Source organism: Bufo gargarizans, chromosome 1 (assembly GCF_014858855.1).
Source record: "Bufo gargarizans isolate SCDJY-AF-19 chromosome 1, ASM1485885v1, whole genome shotgun sequence".
Classification (NCBI taxonomy): domain Eukaryota; kingdom Metazoa; phylum Chordata; class Amphibia; order Anura; family Bufonidae; genus Bufo; species Bufo gargarizans.
Genome location: NC_058080.1, coordinates 723,157,158 through 723,183,988, shown reverse-complemented (window position 1 = coordinate 723,183,988; position 26,831 = coordinate 723,157,158). Strand labels below are relative to the sequence as shown.

The 26,831-nt window shown below is 43.7% G+C and overlaps 1 protein-coding gene across 1 annotated transcript in view; it reads left to right on the top strand.

Moving 5' to 3' along the window:
* The window catches only part of WDR7 (WD repeat domain 7), a 248,640-nt gene that overhangs the window by 90,016 nt on the left and 131,793 nt on the right, over nt 1-26,831 (top strand). The window contains exon 7 of the mRNA XM_044283454.1: nt 6,746-6,967. Within this exon, the coding sequence (XP_044139389.1) occupies nt 6,746-6,967 (222 nt within the window). The remainder of the gene's footprint in view (nt 1-6,745; nt 6,968-26,831) is intronic.

Below are 26,831 nucleotides of genomic sequence, written 5' to 3'. Positions count from 1 at the left end.
ACCAAGCGTTTTTCTTTCTTTTTTCATTGTTGCCTTCCAAGAGCTATAACTTTTTTTTGTTTTTAGTTTTTGTTCTCCATCTATGTCCCAACCTGCCTATACACACAGTCCGCTCCCTCTGTCTCCACTTACATGCGGCGGGCGCCATTGCCTGCGGCATGTAAGAAGTTAAACAGCCCGTATCGGCCCTCCTGCCTGTATGGGCTTTTAGAGCAGGGCTGTGGCTCTCATGTGACAGCCGAGCCCCCTCTCTCCGCTGCACAGGGGAACCATGCAGCTCTTGGACTGGACCTCCGTGAAATAGCAGCCCAGCCTAAGGTCCCTTAGGCCTCTTTCACACAGGCGTCGCGGGTGAGGGCCGGATAGGATGTGGGTGCTTTCAGGGAAAATCATTGCGTTCTTCAGCTTTTTCGGCGCGAGTGCAATGCGTTTTGCACGCGCATGATAAAAAACTGAATGTTTGGTACCCAGACCCGAACCCGGACTTCTTTACTGAAGTTCGGGTTTGGGTTCGGTGTTCTGTAGATTTTATTATTTTTCATTATAACATGGTTATAATGGAAAATAATAGCATTCTTTAATACAGAATGCAAAGTCCAATGTCAATTGAGGGTTAAAAAACAATAAAAACATTACTCACCCCATCCACTTGATCGCGCAGCCGGGATCCTCTTTGTTCTTCTTGAAGGACCTGCAAAAGGACCTTCGCTGACGTCACCGCGCTCACCACGTCAGCGAAGGTCCTTTTGTGCGGGTGCAATGCGTTCACCCCAGGCATTGTACCTGCGCGGAATTCTCGCCCGCGTGAAAGGGGCCTTAGTGATCGCCGTGAAAAGGTGTATTGGGGTTCACTAAGGGGTTAAAAAGACCACCCGGCCCCATATGACATCAGAAAAACCGAGCTGAAAAAACTGACATAGATAAAGTGCTGTCTGTTAATCGGGCTGATGGTCAGTTTAATTTTTTTCTCAATGAATCGCCCAGCCCTGTAACAACTGACGAATGTCTACAGTATATGATATACACTGCCTGTCAAAAAAAAAAAAAGGTCACACTCTCTAATATTTTATCGGACCGCCTTTAGCTTTGATTATGGCACACATTCGCTGTGGCATCGTTTCGATAAGCTTCTGCAATGTCACAAGATTTATTTCCATCCAGCGTTGCATTGATGATGGTAGAGTCTGACTGCTGCACAAAGCCTTCTCCAGCACATCCCAAAGATTCTCAATGGGGTTAAGGTCTGGACTCTGTGGTGGCCAATCCATGTGTGACAATGATGTCTCCTGCTCCCTGAACCACTCTTTCACAATTTGAGCCCGATGAATCCTGGCATTGTCATCTTGGAATATGCCCGTGCCATCAGGGAAGAACAAATCCATGGATGGAATAACCTGGTCGTTCAGTATGTTCAGGTAGTCGCTGACCTCATTCTTGGAGCACATACTGCTGCTGAACCTAGACCTGGCCAACTGCTGGAACCCCAGATCATAGCACTGCCCCCACAGGCTGGTACAGTAGGCACTAGGCATGATGGGGGCATCACTTCATCTGCCTCTCTTCTTACCCTGATGCGCCCATCACTCTGGAACAGGGTAAATCTGGACTCATCAGACCACATAACCTTCTTCCATTGCTCCAGAGTCCAATCTTTATGCTCCCTAGCAAATTAAAGCCTTTTTTTCTGGTTTGCCTCACTGATTAGTGGTTTTCTTACTACTACACAGCTGTTCAGTCCCAATCCCTTGAGTTCCATTTGCATTGTGCGTGTGGAAATGCTCTTACTTTCACTATTAAACATAGCCCTGAGTTCTACTGGTGTTTTTCTTCGATTTGATTTCACCAAACGTGTAAGTGATCGCCAATCACGATCATCCAGGATTTTTTTTCCCGCCACATTTTTTCCTCGAATGCGATGGGTCCCCACTATTCTTACAGTTTTTAATAATGCGTTGGACAGTTCTTAACCCAATGTTAGTAGTTTCTGCAATCTCCTTAGATGTTTTCTCTGCTTGATGCAGCCAATGATTTGACCCTTCTTAAACAGACTGACATCTTTTCCACGACCACGAGATGTGTCTTTCGACATGGTTGTTTAAGAAATGAGAAGCAACTCATTGCACCAGTTGGGGTTAAATAACTTGATGCCAGCTGAAAGATAATCGCCCCTGCAGTAATTATCCAATAGGAGGCTCATAACTATTTGCTTAGTTAAATCCAGGTGGCGACTTTTTTTTTTGGACAGACAGTGTATGTCAATGTGCCTTTGCAGATCTGTATGAAATGGGTACAACTCTTCCTTGAGTTATGAAATTAGTAGGGTGCTCTCTATTATATTATTTAAATATATATATATATATATATATATATATATATAATTTTTTATTAATGCTTGGGTCCATATTGCAGACCGATAGACTCTCAGCATGTTCCTGATGGTGCTTCCATAAGCTCTGTAATACAATGTCCAATTTCTTATTTCTTTTTCTACGGAATCTGTTGGAAAATCTAACTTCTGTGTCAGTCTGTGCCTAGTATATTACCCATAGGTACTGTAATATGGATCCATACCACAAATATCTATGAACCCTCAGTAAGACCCTTTTACTGTAAGGGGTATACACGGAGCTCTAATTTATTCTATTTTATTATTAATAAATATTTGTATTGTTTATTTTATATTTGTAATCAATTTTACTTTGTATTTTTTTATATTTTTTATCTTTTCTGTCAATATTGTTATTGATACTTATGTTTCTGCAATTTTTTTTACGTTTAATTATAATTCATGATGATAAATTATTATTTAATATCATCAAACGTAATAAAAAATAACTAACAAAAGTATCAATAATATTTACAGAAGGAAAGGATAAAATATTTAAAAATAATACAAGGTAAAAATGATTACAAAAATAATTGATCCTTGATAATATATACTGGGTTATTTGTATGTTCATGTATAATGCAAAGTCACAGAAGATCAATTAATGGAGCACCAAGAAAAAAATAAAAAAGTTGAATAAAAACCAAATACAAAAAAATGACAAAACCCTTGTATTTCCTGCTGGTTTGGGGAGATTGCGTCCGGCTCGGGCTCTAAATGTAGAACATTTTCTTCTTTTCATCAGTCTCGCTTTTTGTTTTTCACATAAGGCTATTTCGAGTTATTAATTTTCTCGCTGTGATAGGGTGATCAACCGTTCTGTCAAGAAAATGGATCTCTCTGTCGCCCTTTAGTATGATTAAATGAAGGCAAGTCAGTGGGAGAAAATACCACATTTTCATGAGACAAATGAAATTGTAGCCTGGACTTTTTTTTTTTTTTTTTCCCTTTTCTTCCTCCTTTACTTATAATTTTAGCTGCAGAAATGCCCCGGTTACTTCATTTTTAGCAATCTGTACCGAGAATTATACCCATAGGATGTGCCTCCATGTACAGTTATACTATGGATGTCATGACGATCTGTCTAATATCTATCAGTTAATCTATTTCCTATTTATCTTATGTCTATGTATCTATCAAGACTATCTATCCATCTGAGATAGACAGATAGGGAGATATAGGATATCTCATGTATATCCATCTAAGGATCATTTTACACAGACAAATATTCTGTCCAGAAGTGGGCACCGATCTAAAATTTAGATGGATGGATAGAAAGATATGAGATAGGTTTGAGATTAATATAAGATAGATGAGGTAGAGAAATATGAGGTAGATACATTTGAGCTACACATTAAAGATAGATAATGGGAGATAGAAGAGATAGATTGATATTAAATGGAAGAGATAGATATTAGATGGATAATGATACAGATAATATCTTTTTATGTATGAATCTATCTAATATATGAGATAGATTAATATAAGATAGAGATACGGTAGAGAAATATGAGGTAGATACATTTGAGCTAAACATGAGATATAGATATATGATTGATAGATAGAAAGCTAGCTAGGTATTAGATAGATATGAGATAGATTAATGATAGATCAGATAGATATGAGATAGATAGATATGAGAGATCAGATAGATGGATAGATAGATAGATAATAGATAGATAGATAGATAGATATGAGAGATGGATAGATGGATAGATAGATATGAGATAGATAGACAGATAGATAGATATGAGATAGATAGACAGATAGATAGATGGATAGATAGATAGATATGAGAGATAGATAGATGGATAGATAGATATGAGATAGATAGACAGATAGATATGAGATAGATAGATCAGATAGATAGATAGATAGATATGAGATAGATAGATATATATAAGATAGAAACATATGAGATCGATTAATGATAGATCAGATAGATAGATATATGAGATAGAGATATGAGATAGATAGAAAGATAGATATGAGAGATAGATAGATAGATAGATAAATAGATAGATATGAGATAGATAGATAGATATATGAGATAGATAATAGATAGATATGATAGATAAATCAGATAGATGGATAGATAGATATGAGATGACATAGATTAATGCTAGATAGATATAGATAAAGTATAGTGTAGATGGATTGGTATTAGATAGATATGAATCAGATATTAGAGTTAGATATTCTTTTTCTTTATTTCGTTATTACGGTCCTTCCTTCGGTTCTTTCTCTGATCGGTCAGGCAGAAATGCTGTAAATCACAGAGAGAAGAACACAAAGGCAGGCACGGGTCAGCCAGCAGGAAGGGACGTTCAGCAAGTGTCGCCTGCTGCTCCGTTTCCTACTGGAAGCTGCACACGTGTGATTTCTGGAGTGCAGGCAGTGGCAATTGCAGACGCGGAGCACATAGGGTCAGTGGCTCGCCTATTGATCAGTATCCCCGCAGTCCCCCTGCGCCAGCATCTGCTTCATTGGCTTCTTTCAGTGCCTGCTTCACTACATTAGAATAGAAATCCATAACCAGAGCTGTGCTCATCCAAGCAAGGGAAGAAACTAAATTAAATGGTATAAAACAATCTTGGATCAGGAGTTTGCGCCAATTCATCTTGATCTAAGATGTCACACCGGGCTCTGTGTCTGAGCACCTGGACTGAGGGGCCGCTCTGCAGAACTTACATGGAGCTGAGATCATTCATTTGTCAGCCAGCGAACAGGCCGTGCTTAGCAATTCCCCTTGTGCGGAGGTCAGCTGACGGAACAATCAGTGCGGGCGCACAATGGAGCTCTGCTCTGAAGCATTGTTATAGGGCAGCAGGCCTCTGACTGGGGGAAGGGCACAATGCCAGCTTCCTGTGTCCAGCCTAAACAACTGAGGCATAAGTGGCTTCAAACCGTATATCAAGACGGTCCTCAGGTGACCCGACCGTAGTCCGAGGGAGGGAGGGGTGTAAGGACAAATCTATAAGGAACTGTAACCTATATAGAGCGTATGGTGACTGTATTATGTGAACCGCACTATGCTAACCAAAATGTCATCCATCTGCTTTCTTTTTATTTATTTTATGCACTTATATATAGCGCTACTATATTCCTCAGCGCTTTACAGACATTAGCATCACTCTACCCCAATGGAGCTCCCAATCTGAGGTCCCCATCAGTCTGTCTGTGGATTGTGGGGGGAAACCGGAGGAAACGCACACAGACACGGGGAGAACATACAAACTCCATGCAGATGATGTCCACGGTCAGGTTCAAACCCAGGACCCCAGCGCTGCAAGGCACCAGTGCTAACTCTTTCTTTTCTTTATATATATTTTTTTTCTTTCTTTCTTTTCTTTCTTTTCTTTTCTTTTTTTCATAAATTTTTTTCTTTCTTTCTTAAAAACATAGAATGTGTCGGCAGATAAGAACCATTTGGCCCATCTAGTCTGCCCAATATACTGAATACTATGGATAGCCCCGGGCCCTATCTTATATGGGATGGCCTTATGCCTATCCCATGCATTCTTCCTTTCCTTCTTTTCTTTCTTTTCTTTCCTTTCCATTCTCCCTTCCTTCCCCTCTTCCTCCCACCCTTCCTTCTTTTCTTTTTCTTTCTTTTCTTTTTTCGATTTCTTTTTTGTTGTTTTGTTTTCTTTCATTTTTTTCTTTCTTGTCTTTCTTTCTTTCTTTCTTTCCTTCCTTCCTTCCTTCCTTCCTTCCTTCCTTCCTTCCTTTTAAATTATTTTTTTTTTCTCCTTTTCTTCCCCTCTTCCCCCCGCACTTCCCTTCCTTCTTCCCTGTCCCTTAGGGTTGATCATGTTGAGTTAATGATCCCTTAGTACATTTACGCTATGCTTAGATCCAAACTGCACATAACTATTATAATTTATTATTATAGCGCCATTCATTCCATAGCGGTGCACATACATTATACAGACAGTTGCACTAAGCATGAACAAGACGAGTTACAGACTGGCACAGAAGGAGAGAGCGCCCTGCCTGTGAGGGCTTACAGTCTACAAGGTATGGGGGAAGACACATCCGCCAATTCAGCATTCACCGGTTCATGCGCAGGGTTATAGGGCCAGGCAGGAAGACAGTGAGGAGGCCTGGGCCCGTCACACTGTATATGATACTCGTACACATAGCTTCACTCCTCTACATCTGAACCTCGCAGCCACTGACTGAAGAAGTCCCATTCCCTTCAATAGAGCCATACCATGGTTTCCTGCCTAGCTGGGGCAGGAGCAGTGACCTCCATCGATGAGGAGTGGTAGTTAATCTATAACATCATGGTTATAATACTCTTATAATGCTCCTCAGTGTTCACACCTTTAACTTCCTTTGGTCCTTCCCATACAGGTTGTCTTTCCAACCTTCCCCCAGTAAAGAAAATATCTACTTCATATGAAGAAAGACGGAAGCAAGCTACAGCCATTGTCCTTCTAGGGGTGATCGGTGCGGAGTTTGGAGCCGAAATCGAACCACCCAAACTGTTAACCAGGCCACGCAGCTCCAGTCAGATTCCTGAGGGGTTTGGACTCACCAGTGGTGGATGCAATTACTCGCTTGCTCGGCATACATGTAAGTAATGTGGACTGCTGTGATGATGATGATGATGATGAACTGATGGACATGGATCCTATGCATGTGATCAACTTCATGTACGTTGTTATATGAACATAATTCAATATATTTGGGGTTCACTGGGTACTGGGCCTGGTCTGGACCATGCAGTGTTAAGACCATCTAGTAATTTGTAAGGAGGACATGCCCAGGCGATGAGAAGTGCATTCCCATTCTTGCCTAAGATGGAAAGACTTCTTGGATAGCGCAGAATGATACCCAAAGCACTTTTTTCTTTTAAGGTGCTACTCTAGCATGCAGTTTATTGCAGTATCCGTAGTCTATGGTCCCAAAGGCTTCAACTCCAGCACCATTTTTATCCTCCTGTGCCTTGGTCAACTGGGCCTGCTCCTCAAGCTTATCTAGAATCCATAGATCAGAAAATAGGCTGTAGCAGCACCAACCTTGATCCGCTTCTGGGCGTCATTCTGGCAGTTCTGAGATGCCCGAGTGCTCCTCTATGCATGTCACTAAGGCCTTTCACACTAGCGGTATTTGCTGGGTCCGGCAGGGTTCAGCAAAAACGCTTCTGTTACTGATAATGCAACCATCTTCATCCGTTCTGAACGGATCCGGTTGTATTATCTTTAACATTGCCAAGACAGATCCGTCATGAACGTTATTGAAAGACAATGGGGGGCGAATACGTTTTCTATTGTGGCAGAGAAAACTGATCCGTCCCCATTGACTTGCATTGGGGGTCATGACAGATCCGTCTTGCTCCGCATCCCGGGATGGAAAGCATTTTGGAGCACTCCGTTCTGTTCTGTTCAGTTTTGTTCCTATTGACATTTAAGGGGGACAAAACTGAAGCGTTTTTTTCCCAGTATTGAGCCCCTTTGACGGAACTCAATACCGGAAAACTTAAACACTAGAGTGAAAATACCCTAAGGAAAGCTAAAGTTGACCATTGGCATTAGAGTATAGTTAGCCACCCAGTTCCATTACCATATACCTTACCTCCATTATTGTTTTTGCGCAATGGCTGTTCACCATCGTAAGCGATGACTAGTCACTGTCGCGAACAATGTCTAGTCACCATCTCGGGGATTGGCTAGGCCCCATCTTGTGCAGTTCTGACATTTATAATCCCCCCGGCTCTCAGGACACGTTGGGCTCTGGACGTCTTTGCTGTTTGCTCTTTTTGCCGGGGATTGATTGACAGCCGCTGATTGCAGTTCACATGTCATAAGATCATTATATGAGGATACAGTCCGGGGCTCGGCTCGGCCCCTCCAGTGGCTTTGACATTTTTCTTTTTAAACTAAACACCGGTTCAGAATTATATTACACAAAGTCAGAGAGTTCAGGGCAAATGATATAAAGATGTCAGGACAGGTAAGCTTTAATTTCACTGACTATTCCCCAAATGTTCAGTCACCACTTGCAACGTCTGCTCTTCTAGTAGGGTAGGACTGTGGTGGCCGATCTTGCTACTTGTATTCTAAAGAGCCGCTGTCAGTAAGATGGGACGCCTGGCGCTTCTATAATATAGTGGTAGAGGACCTGGTGGGCACCAACTGATTTGTTGAGGATATTTGCATGTATCCCATTCTTCTTTTTTAAAATCCCATAATCTATATATTCGCATTTTACAGTAGAAATGGAAGCACGTTGGTCCCCATTTGCCCTCCGGTTACATTCACTGGATAACTATTAGATTGGTGGAGGTCCTACCGCTGAGACCCCCACCCATCACAAGAACCGAGGCCTTGTACTCCCTGCAGCCCCACTGAAATGTATGCGGCCACTCCATTCATTTCTATGGGAATTTCGGATATGGCTCGGTTCATTTCAGGGCGACTGCAGGAGCTATGGGGCCCCCGTTCTCATGAACAGTGGGGGTCCCAGCAGTAGGACGCCCACCGATCTAATAGTTGCCCCCTTAATGTAACCCAAGGGGGTTGTCCGCTTTTTACTGTTGATGAGCTATCCTCAGGATAGGTCATCAATATCATATCCGTGGGGGTCCAACTCCCAGCACCCCCACCGATCAGCTGTCTGAAGAGAAGGCAGTGCTCATACGAGCGCTGCCTATTCTGCTCTGTCTACCTGCAGCAATTGCAGTGGTGAGCAGGTGTAATTACAAGTATGGCGTCCCCATTCACTTCTAAAGGAACGGTATGTTCAAGTGAATGGGGGCGCCATAGTTGTAATTTCACTGCTCACCACTGCAATTACTGCGACGAGCAGGTAGACAGAGCAGAGAAGGCAGCGCTCGTATGAGCACTGCCTTCTCGTCAGACAGCTGATCGGCAGGGCTGCCGGGTATCGGATCCCACTGATCTGATATTGATGTAAAAAGTGGACACCCCCTTTAAGCCTCATCTGGGGGAAATGTGCTAGCCAGTAGTTCTGTAAAATTCTAATATATAGAGCATGGTATAGAATAGGTTACAGGTTAATAGGACCCCCGCTGATCTAATAGTTATCCCCTATCCTGTGGATAGGGGATAACTTAATCTAACCAGAATACCCCTTTAACTCCCTTTTAGCTTGACCACCAGGTATTATATTCATATTCAGACAACCAACGTAAAACTGGTCCATGCTCTGACCACCAAAAACTGACAGTTTTCCACCTGCGTTGAATCAGTTTCCTGTATTCTGTTTTTCCTCTTTTTCCCCATCTGTATGGAGTCAGCATGATATCAGTTTTTCACACCCCTCAAAAAAAAAAAAAAAAAAAAAAAAAAAAAAATGGAAGGATGAACACCTGGCGACCATCTGTGAAAAACGGACCACACATGGATGACATCCGTGGTTTGTTTATTTTTTTCATTGGCTTGAATGGACGAGTCACAGTACATGCTGTGATTGTCTCTGCCCGGGCGGATGCCTGTGGATTTGATGGGCCGTGTGAACTGGGCTTATTCACATTGATGCGTCAGTGTTCAGTCCGGGTGCTGCCCGTTCCACAGCAGCACCCGAAGATCACTTATCGGAGACGCGCGGCATTGCACAGACATTGGAATATGTTCTGTGTATGAAGCACGCGCCATAACTATTCCCATTGTTATTGCGGCTTATTCCTGTAGCGCTGACGTAGGCTGCAGCACATTCACAATTAGAAGAAACAGAAGGGGCACAGATAAGAAAATGCTGCTGACCGCCACTCTGACGCACGTGCGACTCATCTACCCACAGTAAATCAATGGCTCACCAGCAGCTTCTGCACCGTTATCTCATTCCAGCGCCATGGCTTGTCACGTATGTATTATTCTCCAGAAATGAGGTTTGATGGAGGAGCTGCCCGGGAAGAAGATGAGACTTTTCACGCAGGAGGGATTATAGCATCGTACCGTAAATCCACCTCCGCAGATTAGATATAGGATTATTATAGAGTAAAAGTTCAGCAACTTTGTATATACATTTCAAAGAGGCATCTCTCAAGGAAAGAGAGCCATCTTGCTAGCGCCACCTAGGAGTCAAAAAGGAGTCACAAGTCTTCGAATATGACAATGGAAAATGCCAAGCCAGATATCCATCCGTAGACAGCTGTTTCAGAGTGCTGCTTGCCCCCCAGATGTCTACGGATAGATATTTGGTTTGGCTATTTTCCTTTGTCATATTCCAAGGCTTTTTAAAAAGTCAGATTTTGACTTCTAAGAAGCCACTTCCACAAGGTGGCGCTGGCGAGATGGTTCTCTTTTCTTGGAAGATACCTCTTTGCATATTTTTTTCCCCCCATAGATCATTGCCAATAAGTCTCCATACAGAGCTGGTCTCTTTAAGGAGAGAAAAATTTAATATACGGTACACAAAAACAACCAATATTAGCCAATGTAATAGGCCCACAAAAAAAAAAAACACTCAGCACCAACTAAACATAGAAAGAAAACAGTCTAAACGGGCTCCAGGTATCTAATATATTTTATTTAAAATTTTGTACGTGTTTTTGAATAAAATATATTAGATTCTTGGAGCCCGTTTAGACTCAGTTTTTTTCTTTTTCTATATTTAGCATCTTTATAGAGGACCTTTCATGCGATTTTATTAAGGGAGATATATACCTGTACTTTCGGGATACACCCTGCTGCCACCCTGCTTGATTTTTAAAAATATGCCTTCAATGCCCTGCTGTGCCGCATCGGTGCAATGGGGAGGAGACGCAGTCTTTCTCCGTGGGCGTCTCCTTCTTCCCTGGCTGTAGCGTTGTCCATTCACAGCGCAGAGCGTCACAGCTTTTTCTCCCTGGCTGTGACGCTCTGCGCTGCGATTGGACAGCGCTACATGGCTCTATGAAAATTGCAACACAAAAACATGATTTTTTTTTTCAAAAACTGCTCTTAGGCCCCTTTCACACGGGCGAGTTTTCCGTGCGGGTGCGATGCGTGCGGTGAACGTATTGCACCCGCACTGAATCCTGACCCATTCATTTCTATGGGGCTGTGCACATGAGCGGTGATTTTCATGCATCACTTGTGCGTTGAGTGAAAATCGCAGCATGCTCTATATTGTCCGATTTTCACGCGACGCAGGCCCCATAGAAGTGAATGGGAAGCGTGAAAATCGCATAGCATCCGCAAGCAAGTACGGATGCGGTGCGATTTTCACGCACGGTTGCTAGGAGACGATCGGGATGGAGACCCGATCATTATTATTTTCCCTTATAACATGGTTATAAGGGAAAATAATAGCATTCTGAATACAGAATGCATAGTAAAACAGCGCTAGAGGGGTTAAAAAAAAACAAAAAATTTTTTTTAACTCACCTTAGTCCACTTGATCGCGAAGCCGGCATCTCCTTGTGTCTCCTCTGCGCTGAACAGGACCTGCGGTGAGCTGCTCCATTAAATACCGGTTAAGGACCTTTGATGACGTCACTCCGGTCATCACATGGTCTTTTACCATGGTGAATCACCATGGTAAAAGATCATGTGACGTACCATGTGATGACCGGAGTGACCTCATCGAAGGTCCTTAACCGGTATTTAATGGAGCAGCTCACCCCAGGTCCTGTTCAGCGCAGAGGAGACACAAGGAGATGCCGGCTTCGCGATCAAGTGGACTAAGGTGAGTTAAATTATTATTATTATTTTTTTAACCCCTCTAGCGCTGTTTTACTATGCATTCTGTATTCAGAATTCTATTATTTTCCCTTATAACCATGTTATAAGGGAAAATAATACAATCTTCAGAACATCAATCCCAAGCCCGAACTTCTGTGAAGAAGTTCGGGTACCAAACATGCGCGATTTTTCTCACGCGAGTGCAACGCATGACAATGTTTTGCACTCGCGCGGGAAAATCGTGCATTTTCCCGCAACGCACCCAGCTCTTATCTGGGCAAAAAAACTGACGCCCGTGTGAAAGAGGCCTTATTGTGTAAAATGTCAAAAAATTAAGAAAAATTTGACATATTTGGTATCGCCGCGTCTGTAACAATTGGCTCTACAAAATTATCACATGATCTACTCCATCAAGTAAAGGGTTTAAAAAACTATTATGCCAAAACAGTTATTTTTAGTCACCTTACAAAAAATATAAAATCATATGTTTTTTTTATATAAAAAAGTCGTATGTACCCCAAAATGGTAGCAATAAAAACGTCACCTCGTCCTCAAAAAACAAGTCCTCACACAAGACTATAGCCAGAAAAATGAAAAATAAAAAACAAATGGCTCTAAGAAAATGGCAACACAAAAACATGACTTTTTTTTCTAAAAATGTTTGTCTAAAATGTAAAAAAAAAATAGACATATTTGGTATCATTGCATCTGTAATGACTGGATATATAAAAATATCACATGATCTACCCCATCAAGTGAACAGTATAAAAAATAAAATGACATAAAACAGCTTTTTTGTGTGACCTCACCTCCCAAAAATTAGATAAAAAGCAACCAGAAAGCCAAATATACCCCAAAATGGTACCAATAAAAACCACAGAAAAATCCAGATGCCGCTCCTTCCCTTCTGAGCCCTAGCAAATTGATAGGGGATATTCTCTTGTTATCTTTTGTGAAAAAGAAAGTTTTGGCCTAAAGCACCATTTTCTGGTAAAAAAATAAATAAATAATTTTTCATTTTCACACCCAAGTATAAAAAATTCTATTTAACAGCTGTTGAGTGAAGTGCTCGCTACACCCCTTAAAATTTCCTTGCGTGGTGTAGTTTACAAAATGTGGTCACTTTTGGGGGGTTTCACTGTGGAGTTACCTCAGGGCCTCTTTAAATGCAACATGGTGCCCAAAAACCATTCCAGCAAAATCTGCCCTCCAAAAACCATATGGCGCTCCTTGCCTTCTGTGCTCTGTCGTGTGCCCAAACAGCGGTATACGACCACATATGGGGTGTTTCTGCAAACTGCAGAATCAAGGTAATAAATATTTAGCTTTGTTTTGTTGTTAACCCTTGATGTGTTCCAGGAAAAAAATTATTAAAATGGAAAATCTGCAAAAGAAGTGTCATTTTGAAATTTCACCTCTATTTTGCTTTAATTCCTTTGGAATAACTAAAGGGTTAACAACATTTCTAAAACCAGTTTTGAATAGTTTGAGGGGTGTCATTTCTAAAATGGAGTCTTTTATGGGTTGGTTCTATTATGTAAGCCCCACAAAGTGACTTCGGAACTAAACTGGTCCTTAAAAAAGTTGACTTTAAAATTGACATTTTAAAATTTAAAAAAATTGCTTCTAAAATTCTAAACCTTCTAGCGTCCTAAAAAAAAAATCTAATTACATTACTAAAATGATGGCAACATAAAGTAGACATATAGGGAATGTTAATTAATAAATATTTTATGAGGCATCACTATTTGTCTTAAAAGCAGAGAGATTCAAATTTAGAAAACAGTGAATTTTTTCAAGTTTTCGTTAACTTTTGAATTTTGTTTTAGCAATAAAGGTAAAACATATTGACTCAAATTTACCATTAACATGGAGTACAATGTGTCACTTTTACCGCATAAAGTGACACATTAGATTTTCAAAATCAGGCCTGGTCAGGAAGTGGTTAAAGGGGTTGTCTCATATTGATAGGATATGCCATAAATATCATATAAATGTGGGTCCCTCCTCTTGGATCCCCTTGTAGAACAGGGCCCCTGAAGTGAAGAGAGCGCAGTCGCACATGTGGTTGCTGCTGTGTGAGTTTCTAGGCGAGTGCCGGCTTGGCTATTTCCGTCAGTCCCATAGTGGTAGTTGGACAGGTGGATTCGCTCACTCGCCCGGCTATTTTCAAGGGTCTCATTGCAGTGAATAGAGAGTACACTGTGCATGCGCAGCTGCTCTTCTTTACATTCAGGAGTAGGATTGAGCGAATTTAACTTCGAATCATAGATCCGAGGTTGATTTATTGAAAAACTTTGTGGTTAATGCTGTTTCCATACAACATTAACTGTATGTGTTCTGTGTAGGAAAACTTTGTCTTGGCTGAAGTTTTGCGAGGCTTCGGTATTCCTATCTGCGTATTTAATAACATTTCAAAATAGAAATGCCGAAGTCATTTACTGAAGTCTCGCGCATCTACGGCCGAGACAAAGTTTTCCTACAAGGAGCACATACATTTTAACGCTGTACGGAAACAGCCTTACAAACAATGTTTTTGAACAAATCGACTTTGGATCTATGATCCGAAGCTCGATTCACCCAACCCTTTTCAGGAGCCCACTTCTGTAGATAGGTGTCGGTCCAACCTCTGGGACCAGCCACGATCTGACTTTTGTGGCGTGCTCTAGTGATGTGCCATAAACGTTGAGATGGGACAACCCCTTTAAATGTCCCAGCATCCCTTGCTGCCTCGGGTCTTTCTCTAGTGGTTTACATGCTTGACTTCAACTTTACTCCAGGCTCTGCACAGAAATCTAGTGAAGGAAAGAGCAGCGCCTTATGGAGATGGGTGGGTCATGTTTAAAGACAATATGTTTTTAATATCAACCAGCAGAACTGTGAATGCAGCCCTGGAGTATAATAAATACATTATATCACTGAGGGACTCAGTGTTTTATGTAGGTTATTTGTGTATGTGAACTGTAACTGATGAACAAACCGTTCTGCAATGCTCAAACTCTGCATGCATATGTATCCACCAGAAGATACCTAACATCCTTCTCTTCAGTCACATCCAGAGCTGCATTTTATAATTCTGCTTGACTGTATTACTCCCTTCCATCTGTATGATACGCTCTGTGGCCAAAAGTATATGCACCCTCCTCCTGATTACTGAGCTCAGGTTTCTCAGCCACATCCATTGCAGACCGGTGCATAACATGAAGCACAAAGCCATGAATCCTCCATAGACATTGGTAGTAGTAGTATGCGTCGTACTGAAGGGCTCAGTGACTAAACATGGCGCTGTCATAAGAAATCACTTCTGCTACTAGCCAGCTCATGACGTTTCTGGTCACCTAGTGGTATTGTGAAATGGAAATGTCTGCACGTAACTGGAGCTTGGCCATGAAGTGGGCGAACACGGAAACTCACAATGTGCCGCCTCCGAATGCTGAGGTGTGTAAAAATCCCCCATCCTGTTGCATCCCTTACTACAGAGATTCAAACTGGCCCTAGAAATGACCTGAGCACAAGAACGGTGTATCTGGAGCTTCATAAAATGGGTTTCCATGGTTGAGCAGCAACATGCACAATGCCAAATGGCGGCCGGAACGGTGTAAAGCACATCTTTGCTGGACTGTGGAGCAGAGGGATCATGTTCTCTGGATAGTGGAGTCACCTCTCTACCACCTTACGTTTATGGGCATGACCCCTAAAGGTGAGTTTGGTGTGGAGGAACTGGCATGGCTGCACAGAGTCCTCAACTCATCCCCATCCGACACCTTTAGGATGTATTGGAACACCAGTGGTAAACAAGACCTTCTCCTGGCCTTCTCCACCGATATCAGGGTCTGACCTCATTCATGCTCTTTTGGCTGAGAAATTCTCTGAGACAAAATCTTGCTGAAAAACCTTCAGCCTTACAACCCCAAAGGCATCCAACATTATTTTTGACCCATGGTTTTGGAATAGGGTAAATGTAGAAGTGATGGCCAAAGCTGATATAGTGTAGGTCTGCACTGGAGCTGTAGACCAGTGTTTCCCAACCAGTGTGCCTCCAGCTGTTGCAAAACTACAACTCCAAACATTCCTGGACAGTGCGGGCATGCTGGGAGCTATAGTTTTGCAACAGCTGGAGGCACACTGGTTGGGAAACACTGCTGTAGACAGACAATGATAGGACATTTTCCATCACAACGACTTACAATATGGCCTGTCGATGGGGCAAATTATCATGCAGTGGTGGTCACCATGTGGCGCTGCTCAAAATTAGAATTAGGGACCCATCCAATAGAAGTCACCTTGACGTGGTGAGTGTGCATCTACATTTTGATCAAAACGTATACAAAGTGCCTCAATAAAGATGTTTACGAGTTATGCTGAGATTAGCAGTAGATCAATGCATGGCATGTGGGTGTGCAATCCGTGTCTTGTTCTCCATTGTTGAGCAAATTGTCATTCAATTCTATAAAACCAAGAAAAGGGATTTCCAAGACCTTAATACTGATGACCCATCCTTTGGATAGGTCATCAGTATCTGATCAGTGGGGGTCCGACACCCAGAACCCCCACCGATCAGATGTTTGAGAAGGCACCAGTGCTCGCAGTAGCGCCACGGCCTTCTCTCTGCTCACCAAGCACAGCACCGTCCAGTGTATAGTGGTTGTGCTTGGTATCGCAGCTCAGCACCATTCACCTTAGTGGGGTGGAGCAGCGCCTAGGCCATGTGATCGATGAATATGACTTAGGAAAAGCACTGGCTTAGGAAAAGCAGTGAGAGGAGAGTGGCGGTAACTTCTCAAACAGTAGGGTCCGGGGTGTCAGACCCCCACCGATCAGATATAGAGGATAGGTCATCAGTATTAAAGTGTCAGAAAATGGCTTTAATGGTCTTTGACCATTACGCTAACTTGTGATTCACTAAAATTAGTGATTTTCACCCTCCCCGCATCCCCCTCCCAATCACCACCTTCTATCACCCTCCATTACTTTTTATATGAGGGCAAATACAAGGATATAGCTTTCTGCTATAAAATGAAGCAAATGTGATCTAAAGCTCATTTATGGCCTCGGAGTGGAATTGATCTGGCTTTCACATTTGATTTTCCACGTTCTGACATTGAAAGAAAGAAATATGGTGTCGTTAGTAGAATTACACTGGAGAAAACTCGCAGCTGCAGCATTCACCTCCATGTTCCCATACAAACAAAAGTCTAGAAATGGTTGCAAATTCATTAAAAAGGAAAAACTAAAATCTCGCATGGAGATAAGTATTCAGACCCTTTGCTCTGACACTTCAAATTTAGTTCTGGGGCCTCCCATTTCTCTTGATCATCTTTGAGATGTTTCTACGCCTTTATTGGAGTCACCTGTGGTAAATTCAGTGGATTGGACATGATTTGGAAAGACACAGCCCTGTCTGTAGAGCTCAAAGACAGGATTGTGTGGAGGCACAGATCTGGCGAAGGGGACAAAAACATTTCAGCTGCACTGAAAGCTCAAGAGAGCACAGTTGCCTCCATAATTCTTAAGTGGATGAAGTTTTAAACAAACAGGACTCTTCCTACAGCTGGCCACCCCTCCAGATTAAGTAATCGTGGGAGAAGGACCTTGACAAGAGAGGTGACCAAAAACTCAGTGGTCCATCTAGCTGAGCTACAGAGATCTTGTGTGCAGATGGGAGAAACTTCCAGAAGGTCAAGCATCACTGCAGCACTCCACCAATCTGGACTTAATGGCAGAGTGGCCAGAAAGAAGCCTCTCTTCAGTAAGGGCACTTGCACACCCTTGCCCTCCGAGACATACGGTCCATGAGCGGGCCATATGTCCCAGAGCGGCATATATCTTGCGTACGGGAGCGCACATCATCATAGGTTACTATAATGATGTGTGCATCGGGCCGCCCGCAGGGCTATTGTCCCGCACTCATAATAGTCCCGCAGGTGGCCCAATGCACACAGCATCATAGTAACCTATGATGCTGTGTGCTTCCGTATGCAAGATGTATGCCGCTCCGGGACATATGGCCCGCTCACGGACCGTATGTCTCGGAGGTCATACGGTCGTCTGCATGAGCCCTAAGACAAATGAAAGTTTGCAAAAAAAACACCTAAGGGACTCTGACTGTGAGAAACAAGATTCTCAGGTCTCATGAAACCAGGATTGAACTTTTTGGCCTTAATTCTAAGCGTCATGTGTGGAGGAAACCAGGTTTCTCATCACCTGCCCAATACCATTCCTGGGACCATGAAAATGGTCAGGGTTGGGGGAAATGTGAAAGAAGAAAAGTACAGAGATATTCTTAAAGGGGTCGTCTCACTTCAGCAAAGGGCATTCATCATGTATGTAGAGAAAGTTAATGCAAGGCACTTACCAATGTATTGTGATTGTCCATATTGTCTCCTTTGGGGGCTTGATTAATTTTTCCATCACATTATACACAGCTCCTATCCAGGGGTTATGACCTCCTTGTCATCCAGCAGCAGTGACCATGCTTGCACACTGTAAGAAAAAAAATGTTGGGCCTATGCGCACCCCCATGGTCCCTGCCACTAGAGAGGCCAGCACCTTTTCCTATAGTGTGCAGGTACGGCCATCGCTGCTGTATGGTGGTCATAACCCCTGGACATGAGTAGTGTATAATGCAATGGAAAAATGAACTAAGCAAATGAAAAACATGGACAATCACCATACATTAGGAAGGGCCTTGTATTAACTTTCTCTACATGATAAATGCCATTTGCTGAAGGTTAATGAAAACCTGAACCTGAGCGTTCGGATTCTCTGAATGGGCTGAAGGATCACCTTCTAACAAGACGGTGGCCCTAGGCACACAGCCAAAACAGTACAGGAGTGGCTTAGGGACAACTCTGTGAATGACCTTGAGTGGCCCGGCCAGAACCCTGACTTGAACCTGATCGAACATCTCTGGAGAGACCTGAAAATGGCTGTCCACCGATGGTTTCCATCCAACCTGACAGAGATTGACTGACAGATGGAGGTTGCTAATCCCTGTTCTAGAAAAACCTGGAGAGCCGGAGGGGACTGGCCTCTGTTGTAGACAACACCTGGAAAGTTGTAGGGTGCTGGCTCCTTTTCTAGACAAGACCTGGAGAGCTGGAGGGTGCTGACTCCTGTTCTAGACTACACATAGAGCGCCGGAGGGTGCTGAGACTTGTTCTAGACAACACCTGGCGCGCCGGAGGGTGCTGACACTTGTTCTAGACAACACCTGGCGCGCCGGAGGGTGCTGACTACTGTTCTAGACAACACCTGGAGTGCCGGAGGTTGCTGATACCAGTTCTAGACTACAACTCCCTTCGCGCACAGTGTCTCAGCTGTTCCACAGTAGTGAATGGAGCATGCTGGCATTTGTAGTTTCACAACGGGTGGCATGCCAGAGGTTGCTGATCCCTGTTCTAGCGCAATACTTAATCGTGTAGGGTTTATCTAGTTCAGGCCGCAGTCTTCCTCTGTTGTCTCCATGTGTTTTCACCTTCAAGCCGTTTACACCCATATGGGGGAGATTTATCAAAAACGGGTGTAAAGGAAAACTGAGTTAGTTGCCCATAGCAACCAATCAGATACCACCTTTAATTTTTTTAGAGCTTTTTGGGAAAATTAAAGGTGGAATTTGATTGTCTGTATTAACAACGAAGCCATTTTTCCTTTACACCCGTTTTGTTAAGTCTCCCCCTACTGTCTTTCAGAAGCAGCCTTGGCTCCATTTCCCGTGGACTATTCCTCCCCCGGGGGGCGCTGCATTATAAGTTAGGTAGGAATTGTGTAAGTAAATAACATAAGCGTGCCGGCCATCCGCTGAGATTATTACGACCCTTAATCATCTTATATTAGGGCTGCCCGACCCGGTGCCCCCGCACTCATCCTTTTCCCCGCGTCCTCCGTCAGCATTTTAATGTTTGCAAATTCTAAGTGTAAAGGATAAAAATCCCCCCTCGTCCGAACCCGCAGGTTAATGCAGTCGTTGGCCGGTGTAGCCGAGCTGACGCGTATTGGAAAAGATACATTAAACCGAGGCCCCCACTTGTCCTGCACCAGATAATGGACTGAGAGGTTAAAAGCAAGGAGTGCGCCGCTCCAATCGGCAGGGCTTTTTTCCGCCCGGGCTAATTACCTCGTTACTGCGCGGACTCTAATGTGACATGTTTATTGCCTTAACTAACAACTCATTAGGTCCCTTGATGTTTTTGTCAATATTAATTCCTTCATTTAAGCCAAGTCAAAGTTTAAACAAAGATGTCCTGACTGAGAAGTGGGCAGAATATCCTGCAGCCGCCCCAGGAGCGGCTACCCTCTGCAAATGCCAAGACATTTCAAGTCGTTGACCCCCCGAGGGCCTACCAACTCTGGCTGCGACCGGTAATCTGATGTACTAATGCACCTGACATTTCACGACTCGCCCGATCGGCTCTTATCTCCATCCCAATAATGAACAATCACTTACTGATATCTTCTTCCCGTCGCTCGCTGATATGGATTGGGTTGGGTACATGTGTTTTATATATTTGCAGCTCTTTCCAAAAATGTGGTGGGATAGAAGATATTTTGTCTGTTTTAGTCTAAAATCGTTTTTCCCTACGCTTCTGCATCGCTTCCCTCTGTTCTTCCCCCTGGAAAAATGTTTAAATATATTAACTGGACGTATTCCTAATAGGATGTGTTCCTGCACCATCAGAATAGGTTGGATCACGTCAGACTGTGTATGGACATGGAATGGAAACATCTGGAGGAATAACAGAAGGGCAATTCTAAATTCCTTCAGAATTATTATTTCTTGAAAATACAAGTGTTTACTGAAGCAGACACATTTTAGGAGAGATGATTTCCGGGCCTTTTGAGATGTTCTCTTCTGTTTAAATTGTATTCATCCATTTCTTGGTTCTGTCTGGTTCTGGGAAAGTTGGATAGAAGCTACTTGGCCGACATAAAAGATGTGAAATGATTTTACACTCTTGTGGGGTGAATGAGAGATGTATGAGATACATAGATAAATATTAGATGGATATGAGATACATAGATAGATATGAGATATTAGGTAGATATAAGATACATAGATAGATATGAGATATTAGGTAGATATAAGATGGATAGATGGATGGTCACTGCTTGAGAAAAGTCCCAGTAAGGGCTCTTTCACACCTGCGTTCTTTTTCTTCCGGCATAGAGTTCCGTCGTCGGGGCTCTATGCCGGAAGAATCCTGATCAGTTTTATCCTAATGCATTCTGAATGGAGAGAAATCCGTTCAGGATGCATCAGGATGTCTTCAGTTCAGGACCAGAACGTTTTTTGGCCGGAGAAAATACCGCAGCATGCTGCGCTTTTTGCTCCGGCCAAAAATCCTGAACACTTGCCGCAAGGCCGGATCCGGAATTAATGCCCATTAAAAGGCATTAATCCGGATCCGGCCTTAAGCTAAACGTCGTTTTGGCGCATTGCCGGATCCGACGTTTAGCTTTTTTAGAGTGGTTACCATGGCTGCCGGGAAGCTAAAGTCCTGGCAGCCATGGTAAAGTGTAGAGGGGAGCGGGGGAGCAGCATACTTACCATCCGTGCGGCTCCCGGGGCGCTCCAGAGTGACGTCAGGGCGACCCACGCACATGGATGACGTGATCGCATGGCACGTCATCCATGCGCATGGGGCGCTCTGACGTCATTCTGGAGCGCCCCGGGAGCCGCACGGACGGTAAGTATACTGCTCCCCCGCTCCCCGCTCCTACTATGGCAACCAGGACTTTAATAGCGTCCTGGCTGCCATAGTAACACTGAACGCATTTTGAAGACGGATCCGTCTTCAAATGCTTTCAGTTCACTTGCGTTTTTCCGGATCCGGCGTGTAATTCCGGCAAGTGGAGTACACGACAGATCCGGACAACGCAAGTGTGAAGAGCCCTAAGAGGACTGAAACGTCACATTTGGTGATTAAAGAACACTACTTAATTTACTTTCCTTGCGAGTGCCGTGGAGTTTTGTACTTTATTTCTTGGACGGTGGATCGCTTCTCCTGCCGCTGGCACACCACTACGATTTGACCTCAGTACTGTTCATATTACTTTGGATTTTCTAGACAGATATGAGATAGAACAGTCTGCCAGAGTTCATCCTATCCATCACGGACAGAAAGGGCCGGAGCACTGCCAAGCTCCATTGACTATAATGGGATCCGGCCTGTTTCCGGCAGTAGTGCTGGGTTTGGGTTCAACAAAAACCGGGGCTCACCGTGGTTTTTGTTTGTCCGAATCTCTGCGCTGCTGCCGGAAACAGGCCGTATCCCTGCTGGGTCTCATTATAGTCAATGGGCTCTGTTGGGGAAAGGCAGTATCTGGCTGTGCCGGTTACAGTGAACTGTTCCTCTGCCTGGAAGATTTGACCGCTAGTGTGAAACTAGCCTTAGGTGGGAATACCCCTTTAAATGTGAGCTATTAGGTGGCAGAGAGGTTAGACGCAGTGCCTCTGAATACCAGGAGGCATCGTCCTCTGCAGATCTTACTCCGGTCCTCCGCCATCTGCAGTCGGTGAAGGGTTTTAATTTGTTGCTCTATTTATCAGCAGGTTTGATCTGCAGCCACTTATTACTAATTCATTGTGCTGATTGCTGCAGTCATATGAACATGATGCATCTCTGCACGAGTGAAGGCAATGTAATAAGTAATCCCCTATGCACCCAGCAGTCATTCAGCAATTCATTAGACTGTGTTCTGCTTGTTACCCTGCTGCCTGCACTTCCGCTGCTCTCCCCCCGGTTATTGGTCATCGGCACACATGTGTGACACGGCTTCCCGTGTCAGCTCTACAGAATTGCAAAGCCAAAGTGAAAAATTCTCTGCACTCTTCAGGTGCTGAGATCCAGAGCTTTCTTCATTGTCTGTCTGTTGACTTGCATTGATTTTGGAGGATACTGAGATGGTATGACTGCGCAGGAGCGCTGTCCCTCTGTGCCTCTGCACTATTATGGCTCTGTTCACAACACGTAACAGATTTAATGCAGATTCTGTTGTGTGGATGAGACCTTACATCAGGTATATAGTTTACTGGACATAGAGCCTGATTTTTGCCACTTTACATTAGTAAGCCTTACCTATTTTTTATTTTTATGTTCGTCTCTCAATGCTATGGCCCCAGCTAGGTACTCCGCAGAAAACCACAGCTTCTTCTGAATGGGGCTAATGCAGTTCTTGCATTGGATGAATAGCGGCGCTGTACTAGGTTAAAATTCTGAATGGGACGCTGAGATTTACGTCTTACTATAGGGCTGCAGTCCTTTTCCAGGGGACAGAAGAGTTCTAGCTGTGGAAACTCCATTTATGATGTATAAGGTCCATAGGCAATAACTATGGGAGCTGCAACCATGCATTTCAATGCACAGGTGCTATAAGAGTCCAGCATGGCTGTCTGGATGCGGCCAGGCCACACCCAACTGTGTCAACCAGCAGATTTTACCACAACATCATGCACCCATTGGGCACTCACTTTGGGTTGTCCTTCACTTTGGGAGCTCAGTTCTAGAGATAGGTGTGGGTCTCACCTCTGGGACCTGCACCTATCTGACATTGGTGGCATATTCTAGCGATGTCTCACATGAGATATTGGTGGCACAACTCCTTTAAGGAGGTAAAGTAACAAATATTTGTGTGCATGAAGCTGATTGGCTGAATGTAGTGTTTGGAATTGTACAATAAGTCTTTGCTGCAAGAGGGGGGAGAGAGCTTCCTTATTCATAGTCTGGAAAGAGAGCTGATTTCATGGCTGCTGCAGAGACCGTGTTCAAGTCTTTGCATTGATGGTCTATCTTGTATAATCGGTGGTTGTCATGCCCCAGGAACTCTCACCAGTCTGCAGTCCTTAACACGTTCTTGTAAACGGGCTAATCTTTAGCACCAGATATGGCCGAACACATATGGATGTTACTGTGTGCAGTGCTGCAGCGAAGAGATCATTGCTGCCCCTTTGTTCGGCAGAATGGACATGGGTGGGGGTCTTTAGAACTGGTCATGAATGTACAGTCTTGGTAAACCTTTTGAAGGATGCACAACTAAAGCTTTAACTGGTTTATGTATCCAACGCGTTTCTATCCATCTCTGTATCTATTATGCCAGGGTTCGTGGCCGATTGGCCAAAGACCCTACAGGGAATTTTCACTGTGGGCTGATGCCCATAGGGCCACCCTAGCTCTTCTCACTGCAGCTGGCTGTGTACATACTGCTAGGGGAACAATAGAGGTCATTGTTAGTGGAGGTCAAGGCAGCATGCTGAAGGTAGGGTTGGCCTGGTGTTGTGGCCCAGATCTCACCTCCAATATCCATATTAGAGACAATTGGAGGAGGAGGACAGAACGTGGCAACTATTGATGGCCACCACAGAGGGATAGCTTCTGGAGAGGTATTTTTGGTTCTGTGGGTATATTTGGTTCTGTAGAATGGTATCTGAGCATCATCTTCTGTCGCTTTGGCACCACTTTTTTTTTTTCCAGGGCCACTTTAAGTTCTCAATCCGCCCCTGCCAGGGTTACTTGCCATCTTTGCTGGAATGCTCTCTCCATCGAGGCGCACAATGTACACAACTTCTGCAAATTTTGATTGCACCTAAATTTCATTGACCGCCACTTTGGTACAATAGTCGGATCCCACTCATTTCAAAGGTAGACAAGTGTGACTCCACCATTGTTGGAAGAACCAAAGCCGCATGTGTGACGTATGACCGTAAATTAAGCAAAGTCGTCCTGTAGCCATAGTGTTCGGACCATTACATATGTAATGCCGTTGAATTCACGGCATTCTTCTTAGGCTTGGTGGATGGTCATCACCATAGACATGATCCTCCCGCTGACAGTATAATCCCTTCTATATGTTAGATATGTTAGATCGCAACGTTCTGTATTCTCCAATCTCCCCGGGGTAGAACACTGAAATCTTAATTCAGCTCGTTGGCCGACTATGACCTTGTTCATAATCCCCGCCTTGAGCATGAAATGTATGTTGCCTATAGATATCTTGCTGAATGGTTGCGTAGAACCAAGGAAAATTTAAGCCTACATTGAAAATCCCAGCAGATTTCTATCTCGTGTTGAGAACCAGAACTTGTAGATTGTGCCTTTGCGTAGTTTCCTGAGGAATAACCTTCAAGGCTTCTTTTAAATGCCAAGTGAGCCCGTCCTGAGATTTCTCTAAGCATCTCCTTTGACCTCTGCAGAGGTCCTGAATATAAAATGGCTTCAGCGAGTGACCCAAGTGTCCTCTTCTCCAACTGCAGAAAAGATAATAAGCGAGTACAAAGGCAAAAGGCGCATATTATAGATAAAGCTAACCTAATGGGGAACCTCAGCTGCTCTTCACTAAAATCTATGTATTTATATCCTCAGGAAGCTTGCGCAGCCGTAACTCCTTCCTCACCGGCTCGTCATAGCCGAGGACTCGCTGATGCCGCCTTATAGTGTCCTGTTTACCGTCCTATGGTTTCAGTGTTCTACCCTATTCATTATTAAAGGAGTTCTCTGTGACCCTCCATTAATTTCTATGGGACTGCACTGGCTCGGCTCTCTCCGGCAGTCCCAAAGAAGTGAACGGAGCAGCGGCCACGCTTGCGCGGTGGGTCTTCCATTCATTTCTATGGGAATTCGAGATAGGTGCAGGTCCCAGATTTGGAACCCAAACCTCTTTGACACTGGTGGCATACTCCAGTGCTATGCCACCAGTGTCTCAGATGAGACATCCCCTTTAGTTTGCAGGCAATGGCTGCTGCTCGGACTCTTGATTTACTAATATATGGACAGTTTTACATGTTTGGTTGAAATCCTTTGCAAAAGTTTAGCCGGCGGGGGGGTTCTCTGCTTTAGATAATCCAAACTTTTTAGAAGGGTCCCTTGCCAATAAGCTGATCACAAAAAGTGCTCCTGCTGGAACCTCCAGCGATCAGCTGTGATCATGAGGAAGCCTGGCTGTAAGTGTCCGGTTTCCCTGCAGCGCCACCACAGGGGAAACTGAGAATTACACTGTGTACGTTAAAATCAATGGGTTGCCAGGGTAATACAGGACAGGACAGGCCCTCCCAGTTGAGAGACGCGCTTTGTGGCTGCACTGGTCAAGTGACGAGGGTCCTGTATTAAAGGGGTTATGCTGTGACTGATGTAAAAAATGAAAATCATATATACAGGACACTCTCCTGCTCCTGTACCTTACTTAGAGCCAGAGATCTCCCCATTCATCGCTTATAGAAGGTATGCCTGGTGGCAGTTGAAGATTTAAACTGATCATGTGCGACCACATCAATGAGACGGACAAGAAATAAGTTAAAGAAAAACATCACGTGGCTCTATTTATTGAATAGCATTTTTTTTTTATTATGTTTAATTGCCAAAGTATCTCTAAACTGGAGAATCTTTCAGTTGTTCTTCGAGTTTCTTCACTGACCTTTCTTCCTCTGAACCATGAAAGCCCATTATTGTCTCTTTGGACATGTACGAGTCAGGGCTGACGTGGATGGTAGCGGACATGACTGCAGAGAAGAGAAATGCTTCCATTTTGGATTTATTGTGTCCATTAAAGGTGTCATAGAGAGCCATGAACTCGTCCTGTGCAAGGCTGACAATAAATAATGTCCTACGAGTGGTTCCTATACATTTTACGATTACTTCTCTGCTCGTTCCATCCATACGGTGCCGTGCATTGCCTCAGTGGAAATCAGTCAGTTGCTGTTGAGCTGTGCTGTGTTTTTTGTTTTTTGCGGGGGGCTCCAGTGTATACGCGATTGTGGGGGTTGTGTCTCGTCATATAGAACTCTACAATCTATACGCAGTGGTTTAGTCCAGGGATGT